The 27,644-nt window shown below is 40.7% G+C and overlaps 1 protein-coding gene across 3 annotated transcripts; it reads left to right on the top strand.

Annotated features, from left to right (window-relative positions):
- Nucleotides 1-10,151: 10,151 nt before the first annotated feature.
- Nucleotides 10,152-27,427, top strand: C1GALT1 (core 1 synthase, glycoprotein-N-acetylgalactosamine 3-beta-galactosyltransferase 1). 3 transcript variants are annotated; one of them, XM_074574735.1, is made up of 4 exons: nt 10,152-10,889; nt 17,810-18,049; nt 19,776-20,443; nt 22,894-27,427. In XM_074574735.1, the coding sequence occupies exons 2-4, from the start codon at nt 17,827-17,829 to the stop codon at nt 23,101-23,103; spliced, it is 1,101 nt and encodes a 366-aa protein (XP_074430836.1). In that variant the 5' UTR covers nt 10,152-10,889; nt 17,810-17,826; the 3' UTR covers nt 23,104-27,427. The 3 variants fall into 3 exon arrangements, with proteins under 3 accessions (XP_074430836.1, XP_074430837.1, XP_074430835.1); XM_074574736.1 differs by lacking the exon at nt 10,152-10,889 and adding an exon at nt 11,527-11,669; XM_074574734.1 differs by lacking the exon at nt 10,152-10,889 and adding an exon at nt 11,535-12,133.
- The last annotated feature ends 217 nt before the right edge of the window (nt 27,428-27,644 follow it).

The raw sequence follows: 27,644 nt of genomic DNA on the forward strand, positions 1-27,644 counted from the left end.
TGGAAGTGTGCATTGAGGAATTAGGATTTTGCTGTGCAAAACTCAGTTTTGAATAGATGCTACGGGTGAAAAAGGGATTTTGATGCCTACCTGAACTTCACCATTGGACAGGTTTGCCTTCAAGCATGCTAAAGTAAATGAAATTAAACTGTGAAGACTTAGATGTGAAGGGCTAAATATAAAGCTTAATTCTCCACTCATACTTCAAGAGAGCCATTAGTAGTAATTTGCATGCAGTGCGCTTTCATAGGCAGCTTTAGTGGCCTTAGTGTAAAACTGCAGTGCTGAGCATAAAGTTCTTCAGGTTATGCAGACTGTCAGCAGTAAGTGTGATCTGTGTGTAGAAAGAAGCCACTAAAAGGATATTCTTAGGCTTTAGAAAGAAAAATGCGTTGAAGTGTCCAATGCAGGAGGAGTAGATGCCAGTGCTGATGAGGAACAGAGGGAGGAGGTTTCTGTTGAGCACAGCCTCCCCTGAGCACAGGCATGGCCTTGGCGGAGGCCAGGCTTTGTTTGGGCAGCTGCAGGTACCATGTGTATGGTGCTCGGAACTGCCCACGGGCTGGAAAGGTAGAGGGAAAGTGTGGAGTCTGTGCACAGAGGAGTAGTGGTTGTGCTGGGGAACACCTTACATCTTGGGGCTTGGGTTGTTTTGTTTTGTTTTTTTTTTCCAGAGATCTAAATGCCACAAACTCTGCATTTTGAAAAGCTACAAGAAATAACAGACAAATGTTGTATTAACCAGGGTGGTTGCGTTTGTTTCGTTTTTTTTGTCAGAGGCTTTTCTAAACAGCTTTTCTTTACATCCTTACTTCTTTTCTCCTCACAGAGAAAAGATTTTTGGACAAGTCCGCTTAGGCTTAAGTTGTTGTCTGGACACTTTCATTTTATGAGCAATTCCTGGTTCATAACTAGATCTCATACAGTGCTTTACGATAGTAAGTGACAAACCATTTGGTAAAATAAGAATCTTTTTATGGAGAAACTGAAGCGGGGAGGGTGAGAAGCAACTTGCAGAAAGTGGCCTGGTACAGCTGGGCGAGCACAGACAGGGAAGGGCAAAACCTCGTAAGTCCTCATTAATTTCTGCATCCTTAGGGCACATTGGGTAACAGCCACGTATTTATCCTCCCTTGTACTACCACTTTTAAAAACTGGGGATAACTGCTGCATTTTACTATGGCTTGCATGTTTAATCCCCTATTTAAACAGAGTCAATGGTGTTATATATGGGATAAATGGCAGAAATACCTCACACAATCTGTTTTTAAACGTTGGCAAAGTTACTGTTTGGTAGTTAACAATAGCACAGGTAATAACTGATATGTTCCTGTACTTTTCTAGCCTTTTCTCTAGTATTGCCAAGTGGCCTGTTACAATCCCTTCGCATTAAGTGTCATTCTTCGATATCCAATCTTTTCTTTCAGCATATCTGCAGACAGCACTAGATGTAATTACACTCCAGTCTCACAGCTCTGTTCTCAGCCACATCTTCCCTCTTGGTTTTCTCCTTCCTGCAGGCATTACCACATGTAATATTTTCTCTAAAGCATTTTCTTTTCCCCTGTACTTCTTTAAAGATCATTTTTCACTCCATTTGTGTTGAGAGTAATTGAAGTTGATGCTAGCTGGGTGGAGAGAACAGGTTTGAATGTAAATATCAGCTGCCATGAGTAGCTAAGAGACTTTCTACTTTATTGTATCATCTGTTCAGTATCTGAGAGTAACCATCTGGCCACAGGCTAAAACCATTTAAGAATGGCTGAACAACACTGTAAGAAAGTTCATGATTAATTACTTAAGAAGTACTTGGATGAGTTTTGTTTCTCGTCAGCTGAAATGAAAGGCTAAGAGGTTTCTTTGAAGGCAGCAGGTAAATGAGTAAATGAAAGGTCAAAGTGAAGAGGGAAATAGTACAATGCAGAACAAACCGTTGCAGCTGCACGACTGTTACACTGAGCTGGTCACTGTCAGCTCAGCTCTCATTTGAGCATTGCTCATAACTGAAGTCTGTGCTTCTCCTTTTTTTTCCCCACAAAAGAGGAATACCTTTGCTGCGTCCATTGGATGTGGTGCCACCAGCATGCCTGGAAGACTGGAAATGTGTGAGTTCTGTGAAATCTGTTTGGAGAGGAGGTAGAAGTAAGGGACAAGTGGAGAAGTCAGAGGCTGTGATTGAGAGACTTACAGTGAAGGTGTTTTGCTTTCGCAGCAATGACTACCAAGTTAGCAACCTATAGTACCTGGGGGGTTTACAGGGAGTCAGGACCCTCCTGAAGGTATTCCTCATGATTTCTGGATTTTTGCATGAGAGGACACGATTCAGCTGTTTTTGTGATGGTGGCTCTCCCAGCTCTCTGTTCCCGTCCTTTGCTCTCACTGGCGCTGTGCAAGAAAACAAGATCTGAAGTAGAAAACAATGGCCAGACTCAAATATTAGAGAAAGGTTTTCCTTTTTCTGTCTCCATCAAACGCACGTACTCTACAGTTTCTCAGCCAGGAACTGAAGACCCTTTGTTGATGGTGAAAGTTGCCACAAGTGGATTCATGGTCCAGGTCGTTATGATGGGCAGGACATTAAAACATCAGAAATTCTATTGATGTGCCTCGGCTCAGCCTTGCACCAGCCCTTTGCACAGCAATTGCTAGTGAGTAGCAGAACACAGGCATTCTGCACCCCGCCAGACCATCTACGTAGTCACGGACCATTAAAGACGCTTCATCACCAACAATTTGAGGGATAATAAGGGTAATGCTGAAACACTCTGTTTTTGAAAAATTAGATATTTGGGCTGTGGGAAGGAGAGGGATGTGTCTTGTCTACACTCTCATGACTCCCTTTGCATCCAGTACCCATTTTTAGCTTGAGCCAGCTACTTTCCATCTGGCCTTGACAACATGCTGAATTGCAACAGCAATACTTACTTTTTTTTTTTTCCCTCTCCAGTCCTCACTTGTGTCGTAATGGAGTTCTGGGAATAGGCGGCTTCAAGTTTCCAGATGCCTCAAACTGTAATTTTCTCAGCTCTCAGTGACTGAATGTTCATGATGTAAGCTGGGCACAGGTCAACAAGAATCCTGTATTTTTCAGCTTGAATTTTTTCCTTGATGTATTTGCTGCACAAAACTTTGCCACACATCCTCACAGGCCCAACTGAATGGGATATGCTATTATTGATTTGTTTGTGTTTGTCAGCATCTGCAAATTACTTTAGTGTTGAATTCTGTATACTATCCTTTATGTGCTTACATCTTCTGTTCCTGAGTGTGCACTAATAATAATCTAATGCTGTTCTTGGGGCAGGGAGTTAGCATACAGCTTCATTTCTGCCAGGAAAGCGTGACTTTAAACAGACGTTGCTCCATGATCCAGCATCGTAGCAATAACAGAAAATCAATTGGCAAATGTTCTTTCTGGCAGCAGCCTAGTGTATTTTCTAGGACAGGGGCTAAGCTTGAAAGCAGAAGGTTATTTCTCCTAATGGAGCCACACAGAAACATCCTTGTACCATGGTGGCATTGTCAGCCCGTTATACACCGGGAGAAGAGATCAGTGGTAGGCAGGACTCGGGGGAAGGTGGAGATCAGTTCCTCCTCCCCAGTCGCATGGGTTGACAATAAATAACGTGTCTCATACCCTGGCTGTCCTTACAAATATAAAGGCGTGTTGGATACATGTACATTTACCAGGCAACATCTGCAGTGCCAGGTGTTCTGGTAGCACGTCTGACATCTGAAACGTATGGTTATATGTCAGGGATATGCAGAGAGCAAACGCCTCTTCCTATTTTGGTTTTCCTTCCCCAGGAGAATAGTAAGACAATGTGCTCTTAAAGTTTGAGTGCTTGCACTTGAGATCTCAGGCAGAACTATACTTTAATCCCCATATCTGAGTGGGGAAACAAAAGTGAGAAGAGAAACTGTCAAATTCAGAAGCTGTTTAGAGATCTGTAGCTTGAAGTGAGGTAGGCTCACATTTGTATCTCTTAGTCTGCCTTTTACCCACTGGGACTGCACCACATGCCAGCGAGCTTTGAGATTGCAGCTTTTAAAGAACTTATGGACCTAACAGAGCTGTTTGTTCCTATAATTTTGAATATGTTTATTTTTCTTTTTTTTTTCCCCTCTCAGTTCTTTTCCTTTGGAAGGCATTTAAAGGACATACAGACTACTAGTCTCTCCTCCAGACAAAATCCTCTCTCTCATGGTATAAAAAGAAGTTGTCTCTCCCACTGGGAGTTCCTGTTGCTATAGTCTCTCTTATTTAATCCTTTTTCTTTTCTTTCTGCTTAATTATGTTAAGCTTCAAAACAAATAAGACTTGCTCTGCCCTCAGAGTTAGAGGTCACAGCACTGCAGTGTTAAAAAGAAAATCTTTTCTAGAGCCCAGGCATTCAGAACTTCAGTAAAGTACTAGGAAGGCATGTCTAGTGCCGCAGCGAGGGAGAACACAAAGTAAGGTGATTTGTTATTGCCTGCACAAAAGACTGCTGCATCCTTTTTTTTTTTTTTTAACATCCCAGCCCTTCCATTATTCCCCGTGTTTCTTAGCACAGACGAGAAAGGGTTGCTGAAAGAGCTGCTGGCCACACAGCGCACATGGCAGGCATGGCATATGGCATACCAATGGCTCTATTGTCACTAGGCCCAAGGCCATGGAGGAATGAAACATTGCTGACTTTAACTGAATAGTGGTCTTGGCTAATGAGAAGGAATCCAGTGTAATTTATTCCTTCGTCCTGGGGAGAGGGGGTGGGAAACAAACCACAAAACCAATGAACTATTACATATGCTTTTTTTTAACCACTTGCAGAATAAGAAAGAAAATTTAGTTGTCTGATATTGATTCTGTAACATAAAGCGGAATAATTCTCTAGAGTTTTTAGAGCCATAATGGTAGAACTAATTTAAATTCTGGTTCTTTTTCATATAGTAAGAAAGATTAGGTGTCAGCTGAATTAGCATTTAAACTAACCGTTGTAGTCAATATAGCAGGATTAACTGCAAATTACAATCTTCACTTCACTTTTTCATTGTAATTCGCCCATTGTGAGATTTTACCCAGTTCAGTAGGTGTTTTGTGTAATACAAACAAGATCCTTTTCATCTAGAATACAGCTAAATTCTGCTATAAGAGGCATGGTCAGCTGGTATAAAGCTGTAACAGCTAAGGCCGTGCTTGAACATATATAACAGAAACTTAAAATACATTGGAATGTATTTTTCATCTGGAATAACTGGCCATAATTCTAGTAAAGTTATTTTGACACACACCAGTTGTGCTGCTTTAGTCTTTTAAAGCACTGTATTTAATTTTGTGATTTCTGTCTGGAAGACATCAAAAGTGTCCAGTTAATTGTGCTTAAATGCACGTATATGCTCTCCTAAATACAATTAAGAACAAGAGGAAGAAGAATAACAATTATGGAATGCTGCATGAGGATCTTTTTTTTTTTTAAAAAAAGTTAGATGGTCTTTGGTTTATAAAGGACTGAGAAACTACTCTAAAACATATGACTGCATCTGCTCTTTCCCATCACTAGGTCGAGCTATTACCTCAAAATGAGAAACCGTCACCCTGTTGGCATTGTTGTTACCAGAAATAGAGGTGTAGAACAAATAGAAAAGAGGTCTGCAATGAAATAACTAGTCTGGCAAATGCAACACTTTGCAGTGTGGAAAATAAACAACCGCACTATCACATACACTAAGCCAATTATTTTCTTTAAAAGAAAAAAATTAATAGTGAAAGTATTTTTTTCACGTTTTCTCACAGAAGTACACACTAAAATGCAGCTCACTTCACAGTATGTATTGACTTCTTTCTAATTCTGTTAAATCAAGTAGTATTGAACCCTTCAAATGATCACCTTGTTTCATTATCATAGCCTACTTACTCTGCTTTTTTCCTAGGAATTAAGTCTGAATTCTGTACAGAGGTAAACCGTTGTTGTTACTGCTATCATATAAACAGTAAAATGGAATGTCTCTCCTCCCTGTCCTTCCCTAGCTAGAAACTCCAACAACCGACTTCGTAAAAATACCTTTGTGTCTTTACGTATAAAGAGAAGAAAGAGAATTCTAATTAGAAAAAGAGGAGGAAACCAAAACCAGAAGAAAACCTAAAGAGAAGAAAAACAATTCTAAAGGAACTCAAAATGCAGTATAAATTCAAAAGGATTAAAAGAATTAAACAATTAATGATTGCAAAGTAGAAGTTAGTTCTGCATTCTAATTCTTACTGAACAATACCTCATCTCCTATCACGGATCCAAGATAACCGTAGAATGGTCTAGGTTGGAAGGGACCTTTAAGATCATTGAGTCCAACCATCAACCTAACACTGCCAAAGCCATCACTAAACCATGTCCCGAAGCACCACATCTACCCATCTTTTAAATACCTCCAGGGATGGTGATTCAGCCATTTCCCTGGGCATATTTAACAGCGTAATTTCCAATATGAATTCCAACATTTTTATTAAGCTTTTTGGGGTTTTTTTGTGGTGTTTTTTTTTAGCGGACAACAATCCCCTGAACCTCTTCGCTTTTGCCAGGAACAGGTACAAGATAGGCAAACAAAAAGAATTTATCCACAAGTGTTGGCTACACCTCAAGCTGTTCTGAAACGCACCTATTTTATTCGAGATTTTATTATTTGAGAATTATTTTGCTGTTACTGTAGGATTTGACAGAGAGAATATTTGCACTTGCCCTGTCTGACTTCTAAGGTGCATGGGTATGTAAAACAAACGGAAATATACTTATCTATACCGAAAAATATCAGTAACGTGAATAAGAGAGATGCATTTTTCTTAAGTGCTTAAGTAGGTTTTGCAAGGCCATTTCTAGAAATAAATCAGGGCCAGAAAGTACATTCAAGTAAGGGAGGCTAATTATTAACACACTCATCAGTGTGATTTATGTCCACGCCAAGTAGCATTCCTTGAGAAAATCTCTGGGCATGGTTTACAGAGTAACGCTTGCCAAGAGCTAATTCTGAAGAGCAGTATGGAGGAGGCTGAGGTTTGACTCCATCTGCAGTGCAGCCCTCCAAGGGAATCCCAGCAGACTTCCTAACCTGTCGGTGCGCCTGCATGCCTTCCCACCACATCCCACAGCGCTGAAAACAAATGTCGTCATCTCAGCTTCATGATAGGAAAAATCTCATTCTGGTGAGCTGCAACACAGCCCTCAACTTACTTTGAACTGAAAAAATCGTTAAATAATTACGTCAAAGAATGGTCCCTGCTGCATTTCATCCATAGAAATATGGATGTAGTCCAGAGCACTCTGAAGCAGGCTTTGGGGCAGGTCTGTAAGCAGGATACATTGTGGGAAGTGTTTCCAATCAAAATACATTTAATATTCTTTAATTTCGGTAATGAACAAAACTCCTTTACTTTAATTGTTTTAAGCTATTCTTTAAAATATTACAGTTTTAGCAAGATTCAGTGATTAGTTTATTCTTCTGCCACTCAAAAATATCAGTCAAGTTTTTGGCACACACTGAATACTCATCTGCAAGTTGACAATGGCTTGTTTTAAGTCAATTCTTTGTTGCAAAGAGATCTGGTTAATAGGAATAACAGTGCAGAGACTGTACATTGTTTAAATGCAGACAGTATGTCTAACTTCACAGATCAGTAATGTGTAGTATTACATAGCAATTACACTATTGTTTGTGCAAGAAATACAGGGAGTCAAGTTCCGTATCGTAACAGGATGTCAGACTTCCAGCCAACTGCTGTTCTTACAGGTAAAAGGAAGGTGGGGTGATACGCTTCAGCACAGAGAACCCTCTTCTTTATTCTAGTATAATCCACTTCACTTCGCACAGTAATCAAACAGATTACAGTAAATAAGGTAAATTAGTTTTACAGCCCCGTGTATGGTTCTGACTGTTCCAGGACACCACAGCACCAAATTAGTGTGTCCTCTCCCAAGTCAAGTGGGCAAAGGTGTGGTGGCAAATTGAAACTCCATTCACTTTCCTAAAGGCCTTTGTTCTGCACTTGGAATTGGGCTCGGCATGGATAATACTCCTACTTGATCTGGTCCAGTGTGCCTGCAGCTTCAATTTGTGGGTTCACAAGCCGACACAGAACGGGTAGTAGGTTCTTTACGGAAGAATGGGCTCACTGAATCTGAACAGTCAAGTTAGTGGGATTTTTGAATAAATAATAGTAAGCAAATAAGGCATTACATTTAATCTGGTTGTCTGTTTGAGCAAATAGGAGTGAACAGAGAACACAAAAGTAGCTTTCAGTCAAAATATATGGAAATTATCCATTAATATATATTTTCGTGATCTTCCTGATGATCCATAAAAGTAATGGCATAAACAGAGTCAAGATAAAACAATTTATAATTGAACAAAGTGTTAAGAAAACAAAATACTTGCAAGTGGAAGTATGTAGAATTTTATCTGGTAAAGCTGGTTCCTTGTCAGCCATTAGCATATAGACAGCTGCTCACAGAAGGAAAACACAGTTTCACCACAGATATTAGATATCCAATTAAATATTCAAATGTTATGTGTGTAGTCAATGACTTGCCAAATCGCACAGCCTCACGACAGCTGTGGCATTTTACCTTCCACCTTAGCTTTGTGTCAGCCTTCTTATTTAGAAACCTGTACTCTCAGACTCCTGCGCGTGGAAATGAAAAGAGTTGAGAGCAGTAGCTGATCTGAGAGGGCTTTTACGGTAGGTACGTACTTTGGGGTGCTCTCCAGAGGGCTTAGGGGTGAAGATGTCCAGCCACAAAGCTCTCAAAGACCTCCTAGTCATGAGTAAAGGGATTAAGGGCCTGCTACCCTGCTTTTGCCCTGCAATTTTTGGAAGCATGCAGGAAACAGTCTTTATGCTGAATACAGCTAGCCCTCCTAGGAAGGGAAAGATCTCATTCTTTTCTACATGAAGACCAACGTGATTTATTTCCTCTTAAATTACTAAAAATTTAATTTTCCTCTCATTTGTTCCCAGCCACACATGCCAGGTGATATGAATCTCATTGCCATATTACCATGATACCAGCGTGTCCCCCATCACTGCTGGGCTTTGTCAGTAGCAGAGGGGAGTCTCCCATAGAAGTAGCACATTATATCGAAAGGGACAATGGACAAGCAGATCTGCAGGCTCTGCAAGCGAGAGAGAGCACCAAGCCTGCTCCCCCTTTCTGACCCAGAGCAAGAGAGTGGCTTTTCCATCTACATGGCCACCCAGAGGGAGTTTGTTATGCAAAGCAGCGCTGCGCAGCAGAAAGTGTGGAAGTGTGTTTGCTACCACTGCACACGTAGGGCAGCCCCTGGGTGGGGCACCTTCCCTTACTCTGAACTGACAGAGGTTGCTCATCTATCCCTGAGTAAAAAAAAAAAAAACCAACCAAACAAAAAAAAACCAAACCTGCTTGTATGCATGGTAGGTAAATGTCTCCATACAGTGTTAAACAGTCTTTAAAATGTGGCCAAACCAGTCACATTTGTTAAAGCAAACTCTGTGTACACTAATGTTAATAGGCAAGCCGTGACTGAGTTTTGTTAAATTACAGTACATTCCACCTTCTCTTTTTGAAATTTTATTTTCAAACTTGCCTAACAAAGAGTGAAACGGCTCAATAAACATGTCTGTATGAAAAATCATAGCACTTCATGCATATATATACATGGGCCACAGTCCTTGACAGTAGAACTCCCACGATGCTTCTGCGTTCACCAAAAGCAAAGTAAAATCTTATATTCAACTCAATGATACTACATTATCTGTAATGAGACATTTTGAAAACTTCACTTAATCTATTTCAGAAATTTAAGACATGCCCTGGACATGGGTGGACAGAACTCCTATCAAAATTTGGGAGGACAGGAAATGAGAAGACAGACACCTCTATTTTTTTTCAGCAGCCTTTGCAATTTCCATTGTCTTTTTTATTATTTATAGTTGACTTTCTCAATGCCAAACACTCAGACTTCCCCCTACAAGTGTGCTCACTTCACATCTGCCCTTTCTTCTATAATGAAACTAGCTCCAGGAGATACCATTCACCAAGTTGCTTGTAATTTTTATTGTAAGGGGGCAGCAAACCATGGGATGGGGCAGGAATGAGAAACTATGACCTGCAGCCATGTGGGACATGGGAGCTTCTTCAACCTGTACCAAAGCTTGTATCCCCTGAATAACCAATCGTCCAGAGAAAAAGAACTAAAAATAGAGGGCACAAGGTCACACTCGGAGGGATTAATTGTTTTGGAGAGGGGGGGAGACAGAGAACAAACACAATCTATAGCCATGAAGAAGCAAATCTATGGTTTGGACTGAACCCATGGGCAGGCTGAAGGAAGGACTAAGAATCATGGGGAGGGAGAAGATATGGTGAGACATCAAGAGCAATGTGTGCAGGGACCCCCATTTACAGAAATACATTAACAGTTCTTGTTGGCACATACCTGCACCCCGGTTCTTTTACAAAAAAAAACAAAAAAAAAAAACAAGAAGAAAGAGAAAAAAAGAAGCCTCTACCTATGAACTGCAGAGCTCCATTAACTACCCGCTGTTTGCAAAATGCTATCCTTTGGTTACATTGTAACATAAAACACCTTTTAAATATATAAACCCTCTTCATATTTAATAGATTTTTCCCGAGGAAAGATATCGAGAGGGAAACGTCACGGATGTTAAAAAGGTAGGCAGCATTAGCAGAGGGAGATAAGGAATGATTTCAGAGGGTGCAGTTACCTAGCAACGTCCCTTGCAGTTGCCTAATGGTATTTTGGAAGTGCAGCGGCTCCAGACCGGCTGAGGTGAAGGGAACGCGGGGCTCGGAAGCAGCGGAGCTCGGCAGCCCGGCCCGAACACACGGCACAGGCGACAGCGGGCAGACAAGAGCCAGGTAACGCCATCACGGGGTGGGGGGGACAGCCCTGCCCGGGGTACTTCTTTTCCCAGACGTGCCTGCAGAGGCACCACCGCCAGAACACCTCGCCGCTTACAAACCTCACGGTGCTCCAGGGGCAGCGGCGCTCTCCCGCCTCCCCCTTCCCCTCGCATGCTGACCCCTTCGCGCCCTGTGCCGTTTTTCCACCCACACACACCTCAAGGCCCTGACTAAGCCGCCACCAAGTGCGCCAGGCGAACTGCACCCCCCCCTCCCCGCCCTCACGCCGCAGCTCCGGCCCGAGGCTTCACCCACCGCCGCCCTCCCCACACGGCACGGACGGGCTCTCCCCGCGGCCTGGCCCCACGACGCGGCCGCACTCCCGGCGGACAGGGGGAAGGAAGGACGGATTCCCGGTTGGGGGGGCGGGGGGAACCCGCAGTCCTGCGCGCCCTCCACCGGCGACAGCCGCGCTCGAGACCGTGAGGGGATGCGCGCGCTGCCACGCGGCGGGGGCCGCTCGACCGGCAAGGGTTAAAATGCGCCTGCCGGGGCCGGCTACGCCCCCCGGCGCTCGCCGCCCAATGAGCATGCGGCGGGGGCGGGGAGGAGGCGGGACTAGGCTGCGCTCCTCCCCGCCCCCGCCGCGCCGCTCTTGGGGGGTGCGTAGCGCGGGGCGGTGGGATGGTGCCGGTGGCGGCGGCGCGTGGCTGCCTCCTCCCCTACGCGCGGCGGCCAGCGGGTGTCTGTGGGCCGCGCGGCTGAGCGCGCGCCGGGCCCCCGCCGGCCCAGGAGGTGAGGGCGGGGAGCGGCGCTAAGGGAGCGGCGGCGGGGCCCGGGCTGGGCCGGGCCGGGCCGTCGGTGAGGGGAGGCCGGCGGGCAGGCAGACAGGCAGGCAGGCCCCTGAAGGGCATCGCCCCGTCTGGGGAGGCGACGTGAGGGAAGGTGCGGAAGGTGGCACCTTCCCTTGCGGTGACGGGGCGGGAGGAGGCGGCTGGGGCGGTGCGTGTCAGCCCGGCGGCGGCGAGAAAGGTGCCCGCGGGAGCCGCGGTTTGCGGGGACAGCAGGTGCCTGGCTGCCCGTCTGGGAGGCAGAGACTCCGAAGGAGGGGGGTCTCCTCGGGAGACGGCGAGTCCCTTAGAGCCCTAGCGGAGGGAGGAAGGTGCCTTCTGGAGGGGGGAGTCGCTCGCTGCTCCCCGGCCATCGCCGCCTGCGCCTCGTAACGGGGACTTCCTGGACTGACGTCGCAGTTCTCTTTAGTAAGTTGTTAGAGATCTAGAAAGCCGCGCGTTGGACGTGGTAACTTGTTGCTGAAAGAGGGTGTCGGCGCCTGGAATGAGGAAGGAGGTTACCAAGATGTTTCTTCCCTCTCGCATGGGTTGTGGGTTGTTATACATCTTGTTTCAGTGCTGTTACTGGACACCTGTGCCAAAGTACCTTGCTGCCGTTGTCTGTATTTTTGAATAGAACAACCAAGAGGTTTTGGTGGAAGAACTTCCCTTCGAAAGAAAAGCTTAGAAATTATTAGATTCTTTTCTTAAAAAAAAACTCAAACCAAAATATGTTTGGAAGTGAAAAATATAATCTGAGCTTAGTTGATAAGAAACTGCATCAGTTCACAGTAATCGTTGATACAAGCAATGGTGGCCTGTGTGTACAGGCAATGATACAGGCAGTGAATGTACAACTGTTTTGAATATAGTTTAATTTTAGAAGCATACGAATACATACATGTAAAGCTTCTAGAAATAATGGGACCTAGTGAGCAGAAGACCTTTCTTGGGCATCACGCAGCTAACTAAGTTTTGTACGTTTTGACTTTTAATTATTCTGATGTGTTGCTCGACTGTTAAGTACGTGGTGGTAGAGATCAATTTAATTGCTAATTATGGAGCTCTCAAAGGACTTTTACATTCTGTTTCATGCTGGGGCCTCAGAGCATGAATCCCTTACTCCTTAAGTAAGGGATACAAGGAAGAACCAGCTGTGTGTGTAGGCTAGCCATATTTCTCATAGCTAATTTAGGAAATCTTAAAGGGATTATGGAATGATACCAGCATTAAACATGTATAAAAATATCTGGAGTTCTGTCCTGCATTCTGTAAATTTCAAAAATTTCAAAATGCCACGTTTGAGGTTTTGGGTTGGTTTGTTGTTTGTTTTTTTTTTTTAATGTCTTTCCTCTTGAAATAAGTTCAAAAAGTTACATGGTCAGAGTTTGCTTAAAAGTATTCATTTTAAAGGTGCTTTTGTTTGTTTGTTTGTTTTTTAGGGTTGGGGCAAGGTCCAGTATCATATATTCCTATTGCATGGGGATTCCCTAAGTTTGCTTTGGATTAGGAAGATGACTTTAACGCTTGTGGGATCAGCTAGCAGAGCGAGAACAGTATTTTAGATTATGTGTTAAAAGGCTCATAACAAGGACCACACAGAGGCACTGCGGGGCGGGGGGACCCCATTAATTTCAATGAAGCTGCCCCCGCTTCTGTCACTGGAGAGTCATCAGCCCCATTGCCTGGGTGTGACAGGCATGAAGTCAACAGAAAGCTGTTCTCCAGAACAGTTTACAAGATTGAGGGGGGTAACTGCCTGCAGAATATGGGACATATTATGTGATGCAGGAGAAGAGCATCTTGTGATCATACAAAACCTGTTATGGGATGCTCAGGGGAGGGACCAAAGGGAGGGAACAAGGTGATTTGGGGAAGAGCAAGCATGGGAGAGTAGAAGGATAAGGGTATAAAGGGGCCTCGTCAGTTGTGAACAAATGGTATGTTTGGCCATGACCTGTGCCAGATTACCACAGTCTGTCCTCTTTTCTCATTAAGCTCCATTTCTAACTTTTCCTGGATGAGGGGACTCTGTGCTATATTCATGTGTGCATACTGAGGTCTTAAGTGCCAGCAACTGGAGTGGTACCATAAGTTATAGGGATCTTTGTGTCTGGTGTGCCAGCAACTGGAGAAGTTGGAGTGACTGAGGGTCTAAAATGCCAGCCATTGGAGTGGAGACCATGAGTCATAGAGGCTTGTACAGCTGTAGTGCCAGTAACTGGGGAGACTGGAGTGCATGTGTATTGCCTTGGCAAGTATGCCAGTGTGTGGTTGCTAGTGATATCATGCAGGGCTATCCAGCAAGTAGGACAAGAGGCTTCGGAGCCAGGTTTTGAGGCAGCTGTTAGTGTGGGACAGGTACTAGTGAGATCAGAGGGTCTTCAATTTGGCAATATGAGAGTCCAGGAGGTCCAAGCCAGCTACTGGAGGGACTGTAAGATCTGTGAGTCATTTTGGAGGCTCATTTGCCTGTGTGTCTCTGAGTGAGGCAACTGAAGACAAAAGGATCCAAGGGGCCGTTACTGAGTAGACTGAGTGTTTAAGGCCAGTACATTGGGTGGATGTGTATATTCTTCACTAATGGACTTTTGTCCTAGTCAGCTGGGGAGAGGCCAGACCATGTTTGTGTTTGCACGAACACTGTTTTTAGCTGTGTTGATCTGTGTGGTCAGCCATGTGTACACGCATGTTTGCCTGTGCAGCTGTGGGAATACATCCATGGCCTTGTCACTGTCTGGACCTGGGGATGTGGAATTGCAGCAGCCTTGTCTCCATTGGGCTGCCAGGTTCAGCAGCCCCTAACACAGGAAAATTACTTTTTCTGTGAGTTTAAAGATGCAGAAATCATTGACTCTCAAAATTTAAATTTGGAGCTGAATCTACAATCACTGTTAAAAAAAAATTGTTGGTGTGGTTGATGTGAATAGGGCTACCTACATGAATACTAAATAGATCTATTTGTTTAAGCTTCCATGATAAAGCAATGGAGCATGATTTAAATTTAAACCTAGGCTTTTGTTGTAGGTTTTTTTTTTTTTTAAGTAGTGTATGTTTTTTAACTCGAGAGAAGTAAAATAGAAATAGGAATAAAAACGGGGATGTTTTAGTGACCTGGTAGGTTTTGCACTTGCCTTTTCCCTCTCTGTATGTCATAGAATCATAGCATCACAGAATGGTTTGGGTTGGAAGGGACCTTTAAAGATGATCTAGTTCAACCCCCTGCCATAAGCAGGGACACCTTTCGCTAGATGGGGTTTCTCAAAGCCCCACCCAACCTGACCTTGAACACATAAATGTTTTGCTTGTCTTGCCCCTGAATAAATCCCTGTATAGAAAAGAATGTCAACAAAGAGTCTGAGTGGGGATGCTTGTCATAATAAGAACTGACCTTCCTTTTAGACATTTTCTGGCTCTAGTCTAATGCGTTCGGTTATTTTTGCTGGCAAGTTAAAAGACTCTACTTATGTCAAATAACAAGATAATATAAAAAATTAAGATTTCTGTCCTGTTTAGTGGTGGAGTTTATAAACATACGGATACACACGTATATAGTGGTTCAGTTTGTTGATAAAAAAATTGATAGAACCATCAGCAGATTATTTTCGATTGGAAACTGTAGCTAGAGCCATTTCATATCAAATATGAAGTGCAGCTTCAGCATCTATCCCTACCTGCTCCCAGAAATCCTCTTTGCTTGTGGAATACTGCCAAATCAACTTCTGATTTCCAAATGCGATGAATGCACTTTTTTATGTTTTAACATTTCCAATACACCTAGGTTTTTTTTCTAAAGAATCTGATTAAACGTAATGCCATAGTTTAATAAGCAGCAGTTATTTTAAAGTTATTTTCTTTTTTTCTTTCCAAGCAAGAGTAATTTTAACAGCTGTTAGAGCAGATAACTGAAATTGTATGGCAAAGAGACAACTGATATTGAAAAGTGGAACAATGGAGACTTTTTCTTCTAGAAAGTGCTGTAGCTATGCTGTGTACATGCATGGATTTTTATTTTTTCCCCTTTTAATATACTGAAGGAAGGCATTGTTTTATTCTGGCCCTCTCCCTTTGTGTATTGCAAATTTTGAGGGGACTTTGTGGTGATAGATAGGGAAAGTGAAAACAAAAATAATAATTTTAGTACAGTGGATACTTTTCAGTGTCATAAGCTGCTTGTGCATATAGGCTTTTCCTTAAATGTTTTGGGGTTTTCCTTTTTGTTTTGTTTTGGTTTTTTTGGAAGGCACCTCATCTAAGTTCTCATGTTTTCTTCCCAAGTTAGTAGCTTATGAGACAATAGAAATAAAGCTGGAAACCAAGTCATTTTTCCAAGGCCTGGGTCACAAATGATAATACAGTCATTTTTATACTCTAAGATGTGATATCTAAAGGCAATTGTTAGTCTCCACCAAGATGTAATATTGAATTGAGAGAATACAACATATGATTAGAAAATTGCATAATGTGCTTTTTCATATTGAAGAACTACAGCTCCTTATCAACCAACAGTTATGTGAATTTGATACAGCCTTTAAGTTTCTTGATTTTTATTTTGTGCTTCAAATTGTGTTTCCAGTTTTCCTTCCTTTTTGTAACAGCGTGGAAAGAACAGCAAATCACGTGTTAGAGCTGCTTCGCTCTCAAATGATGTAGATCTGCATGTGTGCAGTAAATCTGATGATTTCTGGAAGTGCCAGCCTAACAATATGCACACCTGCTTTCTCTCCTCTCTCCTTTCTGTTCAGGAGAGCGCTCTGACAAACAGAAAGCTGGTATTTGAAGTGCGTGTTGCTGCAAAGTGATTTATGCCACTCGCTTGGGGACAGGCTTTTTCCAATAGACTCTGCACCGTCAATGAGAGAAGTGGGTGCAGGCTAAATGAGTTGTTTTGGTGGCTGCAGCTCTTTTCTGATCAATGGTTTTCATCGATGCTCTGTACATTCCATAATTATTTTTTTTTGGCTCCCTAACTAACTAAATTGGGTTCTGCCCAGTGACTTTAGGAACGATCTTAATGGAGGGAACATCATCAACTTGTTTGTAAGGCTCTGGCTTGAATCCAGTATATATTTAACAGTCAATGTTTTTGTAGTTTAGTCATGAATTATTGGAAGATATCTCAACCCTTTGCAAAGATGAAAAGACCTCAAGCCCCAACAGCCTGAAATTAGTTTGCAAGTGTTCATGCTTCAAAAATTCATGCTTGTTTCAGATGTATAAAGCTCACATTATTCAGGTGTAGATGCTGGTTTTGTTTAATTTTATAAAAATGGTCAGCAAAGTCCTTTAGTTTTTGAGAAGCAGGGGTGTGGCTGAAGTGAAGGGCTTTTTGTATTACTGAAATACAGGGGTTTTGATGTGTAGAAGAGGCCTTGAGGCTAACGCATTTTCTTCTCCTCTTCCTCCACATGCCTTTTAAAATTGGATGCTTCTGTATAAAAATTCAGATGTTGTCTTACTCTTTCTTCTGAAAGTCTATCCTTAGTACTTCCTAAAAGTGGAAGGAAAACTGCCCTATTTTGAGAGTACATTCGCTTTTATAACTCTTCAAAATCTGCTCATGTTTGACATCTGTTGAAGAATTCCTGTAATATACTTACTCCTGGACCTTAAATACATCTTACGACCATAATGTATCTTGACCTGTAGTTTGTCTTTGATCATTATCTTTTAGCTTTGTAAAAGATTAGGTATTACGTTTTTAAAGCACAGATTTCTTGGGATGAAGAGAACAAAGTGAACATATATTACAATTTTATGATTAAGATATTGCACTTTAGATGTATACATTCTTGTATAAATATAATTCATGTTTTTTGTATGTATAGTCACTATTGTGATTTATGACTGTCCTTTATCATTTAAGCTAAAGAATATATGATAGGCCTTTTGCACTATATCCATCAATGGTTGTACAATTTTATATTAATATTTGCATTGCTGTTGTACTTACACTTCCATGCAAGCCCAGGGTAGCTGAATCTGAGCTAGAACTGAGATCTCTGCTTTCAGAGATTTAGTCCTTGCTTTCTTTCTGTAGTTGTAGATTTGATTTCTGCATTAAGCAGCTTTAATCTTAATGTATTTTTCATTTCTTTTTGACAGTGTATTACCTTCAGGAGATGGCCTCTTCTAAGTCTTTGATGAACCTTCTGACCTTCACTTTTGGATCAGCAATAGGATTTTTCGTATGCTATCTTCTGTTTAGCATTATACTAGAAGAACAGGTTAAGATCCAGCCTCATATCCTTCACAATGATCCACATGGTCAACACTCAGCAGATACCGATAACAATCAGCTGCAAGGACAAATGAATTTCAATGCAGACTCTGGACAGCATAAAGGTATTTTGTTACGCCTGACTAATTATATAATATGCTCCCTTTTCATGCATTACAAAATGTTGCTTTCTTCACTGCCAAGAATTTGTATGAATCCTTTTCTTTGACTTTCCCCATGTTCAGGTTACATCTAAATAACTTTTTTCTCCTCAGGTCTACTGAGTGGTAGTTTTCTTTGTTTAAAATTTTATTACAGTAGTGATTTTTTTTTTCCTTAGAGCCCAACTGTTTGTCCAACTTCTGTATCCAGACATGTTTGGAGCAGGAACTTCTCAAATTAAGTGTTGACATCAAATGGTGGTTTTGCTAAGCAGATATATTTGCTAGCACTGTAGATGTGGCTGAATTGCTTTTTAGCTTCAAGAAGCTAATTTTGGACCACTTCTAACTTCTGATCTAGCTTCTCAGGTAAAGCTAAAAAAATCAAAAGAAATGCACTTTTGGACACAATTAGTAAAACTTGGAATGGGGACGGGGCGAGGGGGCCGAGGGGGCCACTGTAGGCGTTGTTTGCCAAGCTGATCATGCAGCAGTCTAAAACACAGGTTGCTGTTTGCAGTCAAAACCAGAGAAATTCTGTTGCACTCTGAATTTTTATTTTTTTTTTTTCCAAAGAAGGTAGACCCTTCTAATATTTCAGGCATACTTTTACATTTGACACATCTCATTAAATGAGTTCATTCTAAATCCTAAAGACAGGTAGCGCCTGAGATGGGACAGTTTTGATGACAAAAATAGCACTATAATGCATTTCCTGAAGAAGATGTTAATAAGTAATTTGCTACTTTAGCATATATAAACCGCAAACTTTGTAAGACAAGTTTGTGAGTGTTTCACACGTAATTGCAGAACATCACGAAGAAATCTGATCTGTCGTTGCACGAAGTGTAAGCAGGAATATTTTAGGACCAGTTACGCAGATCTCACTCTCTAGGGAATTTTCTTTTACATTAATTAAAATCGCTCTCTATGTATTGAGTGACAATGTTTCTTTGAGGGAAATTAATGCTTTGGCAGCTGGGAAAACATTGTATTACACACCTCAGATAACTGTGTCTATTTATTCTGTTAAGATATGCTAAAACATTTTAGCATAACAATAATACTAGTTTCATAGTATTCTAACTTATTTCATGTGTTTTTTAGAAAGAAGATGTAACTTTATTTGGTGATAAATTCTTTCTTTTTGGCTTACCATCTGCTTTTTCCTTCAAAAATACGTTGCTGTTTTAGAAATATTTATTAGGTTTTGTTAGTTAACATGAATATTTATATATAACAGAGCTTATTAGCTTTTTCATCTTTCTGTGTTGTCGTCATTAAGTTGTGTTCATTGCGAATGTCAAAAATATTCAGCTTTTTAATTTTCGTTAGTCCTCCAACACCATAAAGAGGTTGCCTCCAAACAGTTTTTATGTACAAACCAAGTTTTTCTAAAGCCACACTTCCCTGAACAGATAACCATTTTGATACGGCTGTTATGCTGTCCTTCATCCTGTGGAGTTGAAGTAGCTTTAAGAATTTTGATTTCTTGGTTTTTGGGAGTCTTGTTTGTTTTCTTCCTAAGTCTAATATTACATTTCATTAACTGGTTTGTTTGGAGGCAAATGCCTCTTTTCTCTCTGCATGTCTTTTCTGATCTAGAAACAGAATGTCTGGGGGGAGATTGCTCTTACATTTGTTTTGCAATCAAGTCTAATATTTTTTTGGAACTTTCCTCTTTTTTTAGATGAGAATAAAAATATTGCAGAGGGGCTGCATCAGAAGGTGAAAATACTGTGTTGGGTCATGACTGGACCTCAAAATCTAGAAAAGAAAGCCAAGCATGTTAAGGCCACTTGGGCCCAACGTTGTAATAAAATACTTTTTATGAGCTCTGAGGAAAATAAAGACTTCCCAACTGTGGGCCTAGAAACCAAAGAAGGCAGGGATCAACTGTACTGGAAGACTATTAAAGCTTTTCAATATGTATATGACCATTATTTTGATGATGCTGATTGGTTTATGAAAGCAGATGATGATACATATGTTGTATTGGACAATTTGAGATGGCTTCTTTCAAAATACAGTCCTGAACAACCAATATACTTTGGAAGAAGGTTTAAGCCTTATGTGAAACAGGGCTACATGAGTGGAGGAGCAGGGTATGTTCTAAGCAAAGAAGCTCTGAAGAGGTTTGTTGCTGCATTTAAAACGAACAAATGCTCTCACAGTTCTTCTATTGAAGACCTAGCACTAGGAAAATGCATGGAGATCATTAATGTGGAAGCAGGAGATTCTAGGGATACAAGTGGTAGAGAAACCTTTCATCCCTTCGTTCCAGAACATCACTTAATCAGAGGATACCTACCAAAAACATTCTGGTACTGGAATTATAATTATTATCCTGCTGTGGAGGTAAGTCCTTGGGAACCTGGTACCCGTTTTATGAATTACAGCTTATAATGCATATGAACGTGTACGATGTGTGAATTGGCAGTTTCATAACAGCTCAACATATTTTAGAAAAGAAGATTTTGTTGTGATCCTGTGATACACCTGTGTGTAGATGTATTAACTAGTTATCAAATAGAAGTTGATGCTAAGAACTTAACATGCCAGAAATGAATCTTCAGTTATTACTGTTTTGCTATGTTCTGTGGACAGCAAAAAATGATGAAACCTTTTTGACACATTTGTCTATTGTCAGCACTACTACCTTCCTTGCAAAGTTACTGTTCTGTTTTGCCCCCTTATATCTCACACGCAGTGTCCCTTGCTTCTCCTCCAGCCACCCAATTCCCAGTGTGCAGTGAGAAGTGAGACCAGCGTGGTTCACTCCAAGCTGTATGTGCAACTGTACAGAGTGGGCTCAAACAGTATGGTTTAGTTACATTAAAGCCTGCTAAAAGGGAAGGTGGCACTGGTACACCTTTGTCTTCTACCCAACAGGAAACTTTGCATAAAAACTGTAAAAACTGAAGTAATTTTGAGACTTGCTTGTGATTTTGTAGTTGGTTAACATTGGCTAAGAGATTCCTAAGTTACTGGATGGGCTGCTGGGCAATGTACTGCCTGCTAGTCTTTTTCCCTTCAAATGGAGACGTGCTGCAATATACTTCTCTTATCACTGATAACTGTGTGCAGTGTGACCTAGCTTGAATGCTGGTAACTGCCCTGCCCTCACTTTTTTATTGAAGGTTGTTAAAATGTATGTGTAAATTAATTCCGTTGAAAAGATTACAGAAGAATGGGAGTTGCCTAGGAGTGAAACAAAAGCATGACCCAAACAAGGAAATATGCTTAGATCTCCTTATGTAGTTGTATTGGACTCTTGTCTACCTTCTGTAGAAGTGGAGGCAAGCATGAGAGCTGGCAAAGCTAATTTTTTAAAAATTATTTTCTGGTAGCAACAAAACTAGCATTTACAAGCTGAAACATTCTTACTGCAAGAACTTCAGCTTGTCCTTTGTGTTCCACATCTGAAATCTCCAGTTTAAAAACAAACAAACAAACAAAACCCTAAAAAAACCCCAGATGGGGTGGGGGGAGCAGGAGGCTACTTGAAATTAAAACAAACTGAAGGTATTCTGCATTGTATCCTTCAACGATCAAACAGCCACAGGTGATGTGGCTTCTTTTTTAGGATTATAATCTTACTTTTAAAGTTATTCTTTTTCAGCAAGCTTTGAGATCAGCGTAAGTTGCCAAAATCAAGGATAGAATGTGGGACCTCTTCCGCAGTAAAGCTGGGGAAAAAAAAAAGTTTAGTTCTTCAGTAGACTCTCTTCATTGTAAAGCATTCATTTATACTTGTATTCAGTGGCTAGAGAATTTCTGTAGCTTAAACCAGCTACGATACTGTATTTAGTTAGCGTCAGAATGCAGCAGCTTTAGATATGGCTGCAGTTCCTGGGTAGATGAGCTGTGGACAGTTGCATCCATAAATGACGCAGTGGTGGTGGGGATCCATAATGGAAATCGCATATTTGATCCTGTCGTATCATATTTGTGCTTGGATAGAGAATTCTGCATCTGGTATCAAAACTAAGCTATATTGGTCAAACTTAGTTAGTATTGAAAGAACAATTATGTAACAGTTGTTCTCTTCAGTGTTTTTAAATGTTGAATCTTAGTTCCGATTAGAGATGAAATATTAGCAATCAAATCTGATGAAACCACCCTCAAAACTGTCTTTCAGAAAAGTGCTCTGAGAGCTGAATTTGAGCTAGGAAAACCAAGTTGTAACAAATGTGTTAACAATGATCTTTTAGCTCTTAAAAATGCTTAATAATGTCAATGAAATTAATAAACTTTAAAAAAAAGTTCCAAAATTATTTGTTATTGTATGTAGGAAGTTAGATACTTCCCTACAAAGAATACAAAATCATACAATTTTGCCAAAATGTATAATGTATGAACACATACAGAGAGGCGTGGGTGCAAAGACGCATTTGGCTTATATAGTCTGTATGGATGCTGTCATGAATAACAAGCATGTATTGTTTCATATATAAATGCAATGCATTTAGACCCGCTTGCTGTTTCTTGGTTTTATTTAAACACCAACATAAAAAAAGAAGAATGGAAAAGCAAAAAACCTTTGACATTAATGAGCGCAGCTAGTTTTTTCACTGGCTTGATTGCAGAAATAAAAGACTTTGTCCAACGTTAGTTTGAAAAGATGCTTTGGTGGATGTGCCTGATACATTTTGCTTGCCAACATTCAGTTTTGAAGTATATGAATAACTGATGGTCGTGAGGTTCTTACCACGAAGTCAAGTATGTGTTTGAATTCTTCCTGGATCTTTAAGCCAGGGCACGCTTTGGAATTCCTGCTAATTATTTTGACTTGTTTTGTATTTTAGGGTCCTGGATGCTGCTCTGATCTAGCAGTTTCATTCCACTACGTTGATTCTGTGACTATGTATCATTTGGAATATTTGATTTATCATCTCCGTCCATATGGGTATTTGTATCGGTACAATCCTGATTCGGCAAAGAATCCAGAAGAACAGAGCAAAAATGAAGCACCAGAGGGTAACCAAAAGCTAAAGCAAAAAATTTCAGAGAATTAATTGGACTTTGAAGAAAATGAAGCCAGTGCAATGAATAAGAGTCTCCTCAAACTCCTGCATGAAGCTTGTGGACTAAAATTACTCATGGAGATTCTTATTTCAAAAATCACGTTGGCAGTACTGTCTGTGTACAACAGAGTCCGGTGCTGGCTCTGGCCGTTTGGGGCAGTGTAACCTTGCAGCCCTGCTCATGAAGATTTGGGGCTCTAAAGCTGTGAAATAGGAGGTTGTTCTGGTACACTAATATCTGGAAGAATTTGTATAAAAAACCATAGTGGACGGGTTCAAAGATAATCATACAGTATTTCTGTTCCTTTTTCTGTTCTCCTCTATTTCCTTCCACATGTTCTGTTAGCTCAGTTCCAATATTAGAAATTGGATGCTGCACTGTCAGATACTTCATGATGGCTTTCTCCGGTGTTCTCAATATCCTGAAGTTACTGTCTGTACCTTGCCCTTTAAGGAAGGGAGAGGCATGAAAATAGTTTCAAGTCTGCTTTGCCTTAACGACAGACTGGTTATTATGATTAGGCAGAGATCCACCCAAAAAATCCATCTGAATTGTTTCGGAAATGGAATTCACTGCTATGAATTATTTTAAAATTTTTAAAGTCTCTATTGTACAAAACAGTATGAAGTTGGATCACTACTGTTTTAGGGAGAAACCCAGAAATAGGTTTAAATTGCTGAGGTTATGCAAGCTGCTTATATATATATTTGCCTGTGGCTTCTTTTTTTTTTTTTTGGTATTAACTTATCCTATTGCTTGAATGGATATAAAAATTCATCTCAGAATTTCTCAGCATAAGATAAGGTAGATAGTTCTTGAAACAGAAGTCTCTCTCCCATCACACCTTCCATCCAAACCAGAAAGAATAATATCTTAGCAAAGTTACAATGGCATTATAATAACTTGGTTTCAGCCAGTATTAGAATTGGTTTGTTTCAATTTAATTTTCACCTCGCTATACTTTGAGATTGTGGAGTTACTTCTTTATTCATTGAATTTTTATAGATACAAAAAAGTCTTATTTTAAAACTGCAGCAAAGCCAATTTGACTGCTTTCCTACGTATCTAGTTTATTTGGCTAAAGTACTTAATTTCACTTTTCTGAACACACACACACACCCACACCCACCCCTTTTAAAATTTCTTCTGTATCTGCTTCTTGTTACCTTTTTTGGAAGAAAGTGTTACATGATCCTTATTTCACTCTTTTTGAAGCTGAAGTATATAGTTATTCAGGTAAGCCAGCCTGAATACAGGAGTCTTTCAAAGTGCATTAATTTCTGCACTACTCTATGAGTATCTCTGCCTCTTAACTGAAAACACTTTCTTGGTGTGGGACAAAATAGGTGTTTTAATTACTGAAAAATTTTCAGAGGCCAAGCCTGTGTTTTATGTAGTTACTGTAAAACTTTCTGGTTTTCTCTTTTTCAAATTGAGTGAGTAGCAGTATGGGGGGATGGGGTTTAGCTTGACATGTAGTGTGTCTTTATTCCACACTTGAACAAAAGTTTCTTCATCTTTTTATCACTTTTCACCTTCATCATATTGATGAATTTGGACATAACCTAATTACCTCCAGTCGTTGTTTTGGAAAGGGCACATACTGGTAGCAGACAGCCTTATTTACTACTGCTGTCCTTCAGGGTGTTCCTGGAAGAGGATGTTACCATAAAGTACTGGAATTTTTTTTCCAAAGATAGTTCATGTACAGATTGGGGTTCTATCTGTTGTCCAACAGTAAAGTCATGACTTCCTTTCTGACCATCGCTTTGCAGCATGATGCCAATTACTGAAACACCTCATGGAGCTGAAGTATTACATACATCTTCTCTGCCTGAATATAGGCTGGGTTCATACGTCAAGTATTAGTTAAACAAATAGTTCCTGCAGGGTTAAAGCTGTTGGTCTTTTATGGGCAAGACTGCCTCTGAAGTATTGAAACGGACACGAGCTTTATTTTGTGTTAATTGACTTAAGTAGAAAATTATAACTGTATTTGTTTAAAAAAGGAAAAAGTCTCCAGTTGTCTCTAGTCAGAGGGATGCTTGTCTAGAGGAGAATGGATGGTACCGTGCTGAGAGGTGCTTCCTTCTGCGAGCTAAACGTTTATCCCATGTGCAACGTAAATCAATAACATTGAGAAATCCATATGGTATTGATAACTCCAGTGGCATTGTTCAAACATGCAATTAAAATTTTTCTGGAATATTTAAGGAAGTTACGAAATGAAATCAAGATCCCAGCTTAATCTCTTTGTAACTTCAGCCCATGTAGAAGAACTACTGAACTACTATACTGTCCCTTTATTACTGCTTTCTTCCTCAGTTCATCCGTGGGGATTTAAAGATTTTCTACCACAATAGGCAGAATCTTTCATATTTTCTGCAAATTTATGTCCTATGTTTGCACTGTGCTGCCCTGTGAAGTAACATTATTTCCTCTTCATATTCCTTACTATCCTGACTGTCCAGTCTTTGGGGTTTGGATTTCACCATGCATAAGCCTCAGGTGGAGAAGAGGAAGCAGGCAGAGAGATGTTGGAGCTCCGCACAGGTTGGTCGCTGAGGTGGCAAGTCAAACCAGCCACCGCTGAGCTCATGGTGAAGCCTTTTCTCAGCAGGAGTTCTCGTTCTTGTCTGCTGCCCAGCTGTGGCTGGTGGGTTTAGCAGAGCGAGGCAGGAATGTCCCTTTCCGCAAAACATGGAGCACCTCAGAGAAAACGTAGAAATAAAGCACTGAGTGCCCTCTCTTGACGGAATAAGGCTGAGGACATACTGCCTTGTGATAAATAGATGGCCTGTCTGGAGAAATAAGAGTAGCCTTTCCTTCAAACATCCATTCGTGCTTTGTTTTGAAGTGTCCTTGTTCTTAGGCCTCTGAATCCATTTCTTTTGCCTTTCTAACAGCACTGCAGAGAAATTTTTTTTCCTTCCAGACAAGCTAGAAAAGCGTCGATTTTTACATTCTGTGATTATAACAGAGGACTGATGTTCTCTGTTGAATTGTATTGCCATAACAATGAGCTGATGCCTCTGAAATAATTGGCTTGTATCTCACTCCCTTCAAAAACTTCAGTAGACAAGGCTGGAATGTGAACAGTAGTGTAACTTTCATGTATGGTATTACACTACTATTATTAGACTTTCAGGTCTTTGTGCTTTGAGAAAGTATTTATCGAGTCTGAGTATTTCTGCAGCCCAGGGAGGCTACTGTGTTTCAGGTGGTAGACTTTTCTGAAGCACAAGCAACACAGGCTCTCTTAGGCTATACCCATTATTGCTCTGTGGTTTTGTTTTTTGTTTCTGAAAGAAGTTTCTTAATTTCATAAAACCTAAAAGCTTCTGTTGGCACTGTAGTGATTTAAGTGACCCATCTACGAATTTTGAACTAGTTTTCTTGAAAGTACTAGGCAGCCGTTGTTTGCACTTGGATGTTTTAACCTTGGGTTAAGTGTTTTTTAGTTCAGAAAGAATGAGAATGCCAGGAAGTTACCTTCTGATCACTGTTCCTAATCAGATGATAGTATTAATCTTTGCAGAAAAAGACCAATTTTAATCTTCTTTCATCCCAATTAAATTTTGCAGTCTATGTTGGTCTTATTGAAGAGGTTAAACGCTGGTGATGTTAGCACCATCTCTCATCTTGCAGAAGCTCTTTCCCCATTACCTCATTACCTTTTGCCTTTAAGGACACTTGCTTTGCTTTGCTTTCGTCAGGGTATATATTAAAAATCACTTTTTCTTCACATGTTGCCATTTGTTTTATTACGCTTCCAGAAGTGTAAATTTTAGTGACTAGCTGATAGACCTCTTATAAACAGTTTGCTATGTGAGCAGGGTGTTTTATCTTTGTACGACAGAAAAGTGCGGGTTATTTCTCTGATGTACCTGCTACTGATGTTGATGGTGCACGCACAGATGAAAATAGATCCCTCAATACAGGACCACTTGGAAAGGCAATTTTGTCCTTTTCTGTCAAGAGAAACTTCTGTGGAACTCCAAAAGTGTAATTTGCTTTGTTTTACCATATTGTATTTAAGATACTCCACAAATGTTATTAATGCTCTAAAAGAATTGAATATTGCTGCTGGACAGTGTGCTCCACTTAAAACCTGTGAATGTTTCACTTTGCAATTATAGGTAGTCATGTCCCTAATGGCAGGTATAAGTTGGTGACTTGTCTGGAATGATCACCATAAGGATTTGTTTCTTAAATACCTTCTTTAAAGTGCCTTTGACCAATTTTTAGCATCAAAATTAAGTTGAGAATTGAATAAATAAAATAACTTATCTCATACACAGTTCATGTCTGTCTTCATTTACCCCTCCTGTATGCTGGCAGCGTAGCATCGCAGCACAATTTAGTGTAATAAAAACATTATCACTTTTTTCTCGGGTGGGTACAGGAAAGTCAAAAGGCTTCTCACGCTTGCTGTGTTTTATGTTGTTACGTTTATGCTATTAACAAATATCAAGCTACCTTTAAAACAAAGATGGTCTTTTTTTTAAGTGTAAAATTAATCCTAAGTGCT

This window comes from Larus michahellis, chromosome 2 (assembly GCF_964199755.1).
Source record: "Larus michahellis chromosome 2, bLarMic1.1, whole genome shotgun sequence".
NCBI classification, from domain to species: Eukaryota; Metazoa; Chordata; class Aves; order Charadriiformes; family Laridae; genus Larus; species Larus michahellis.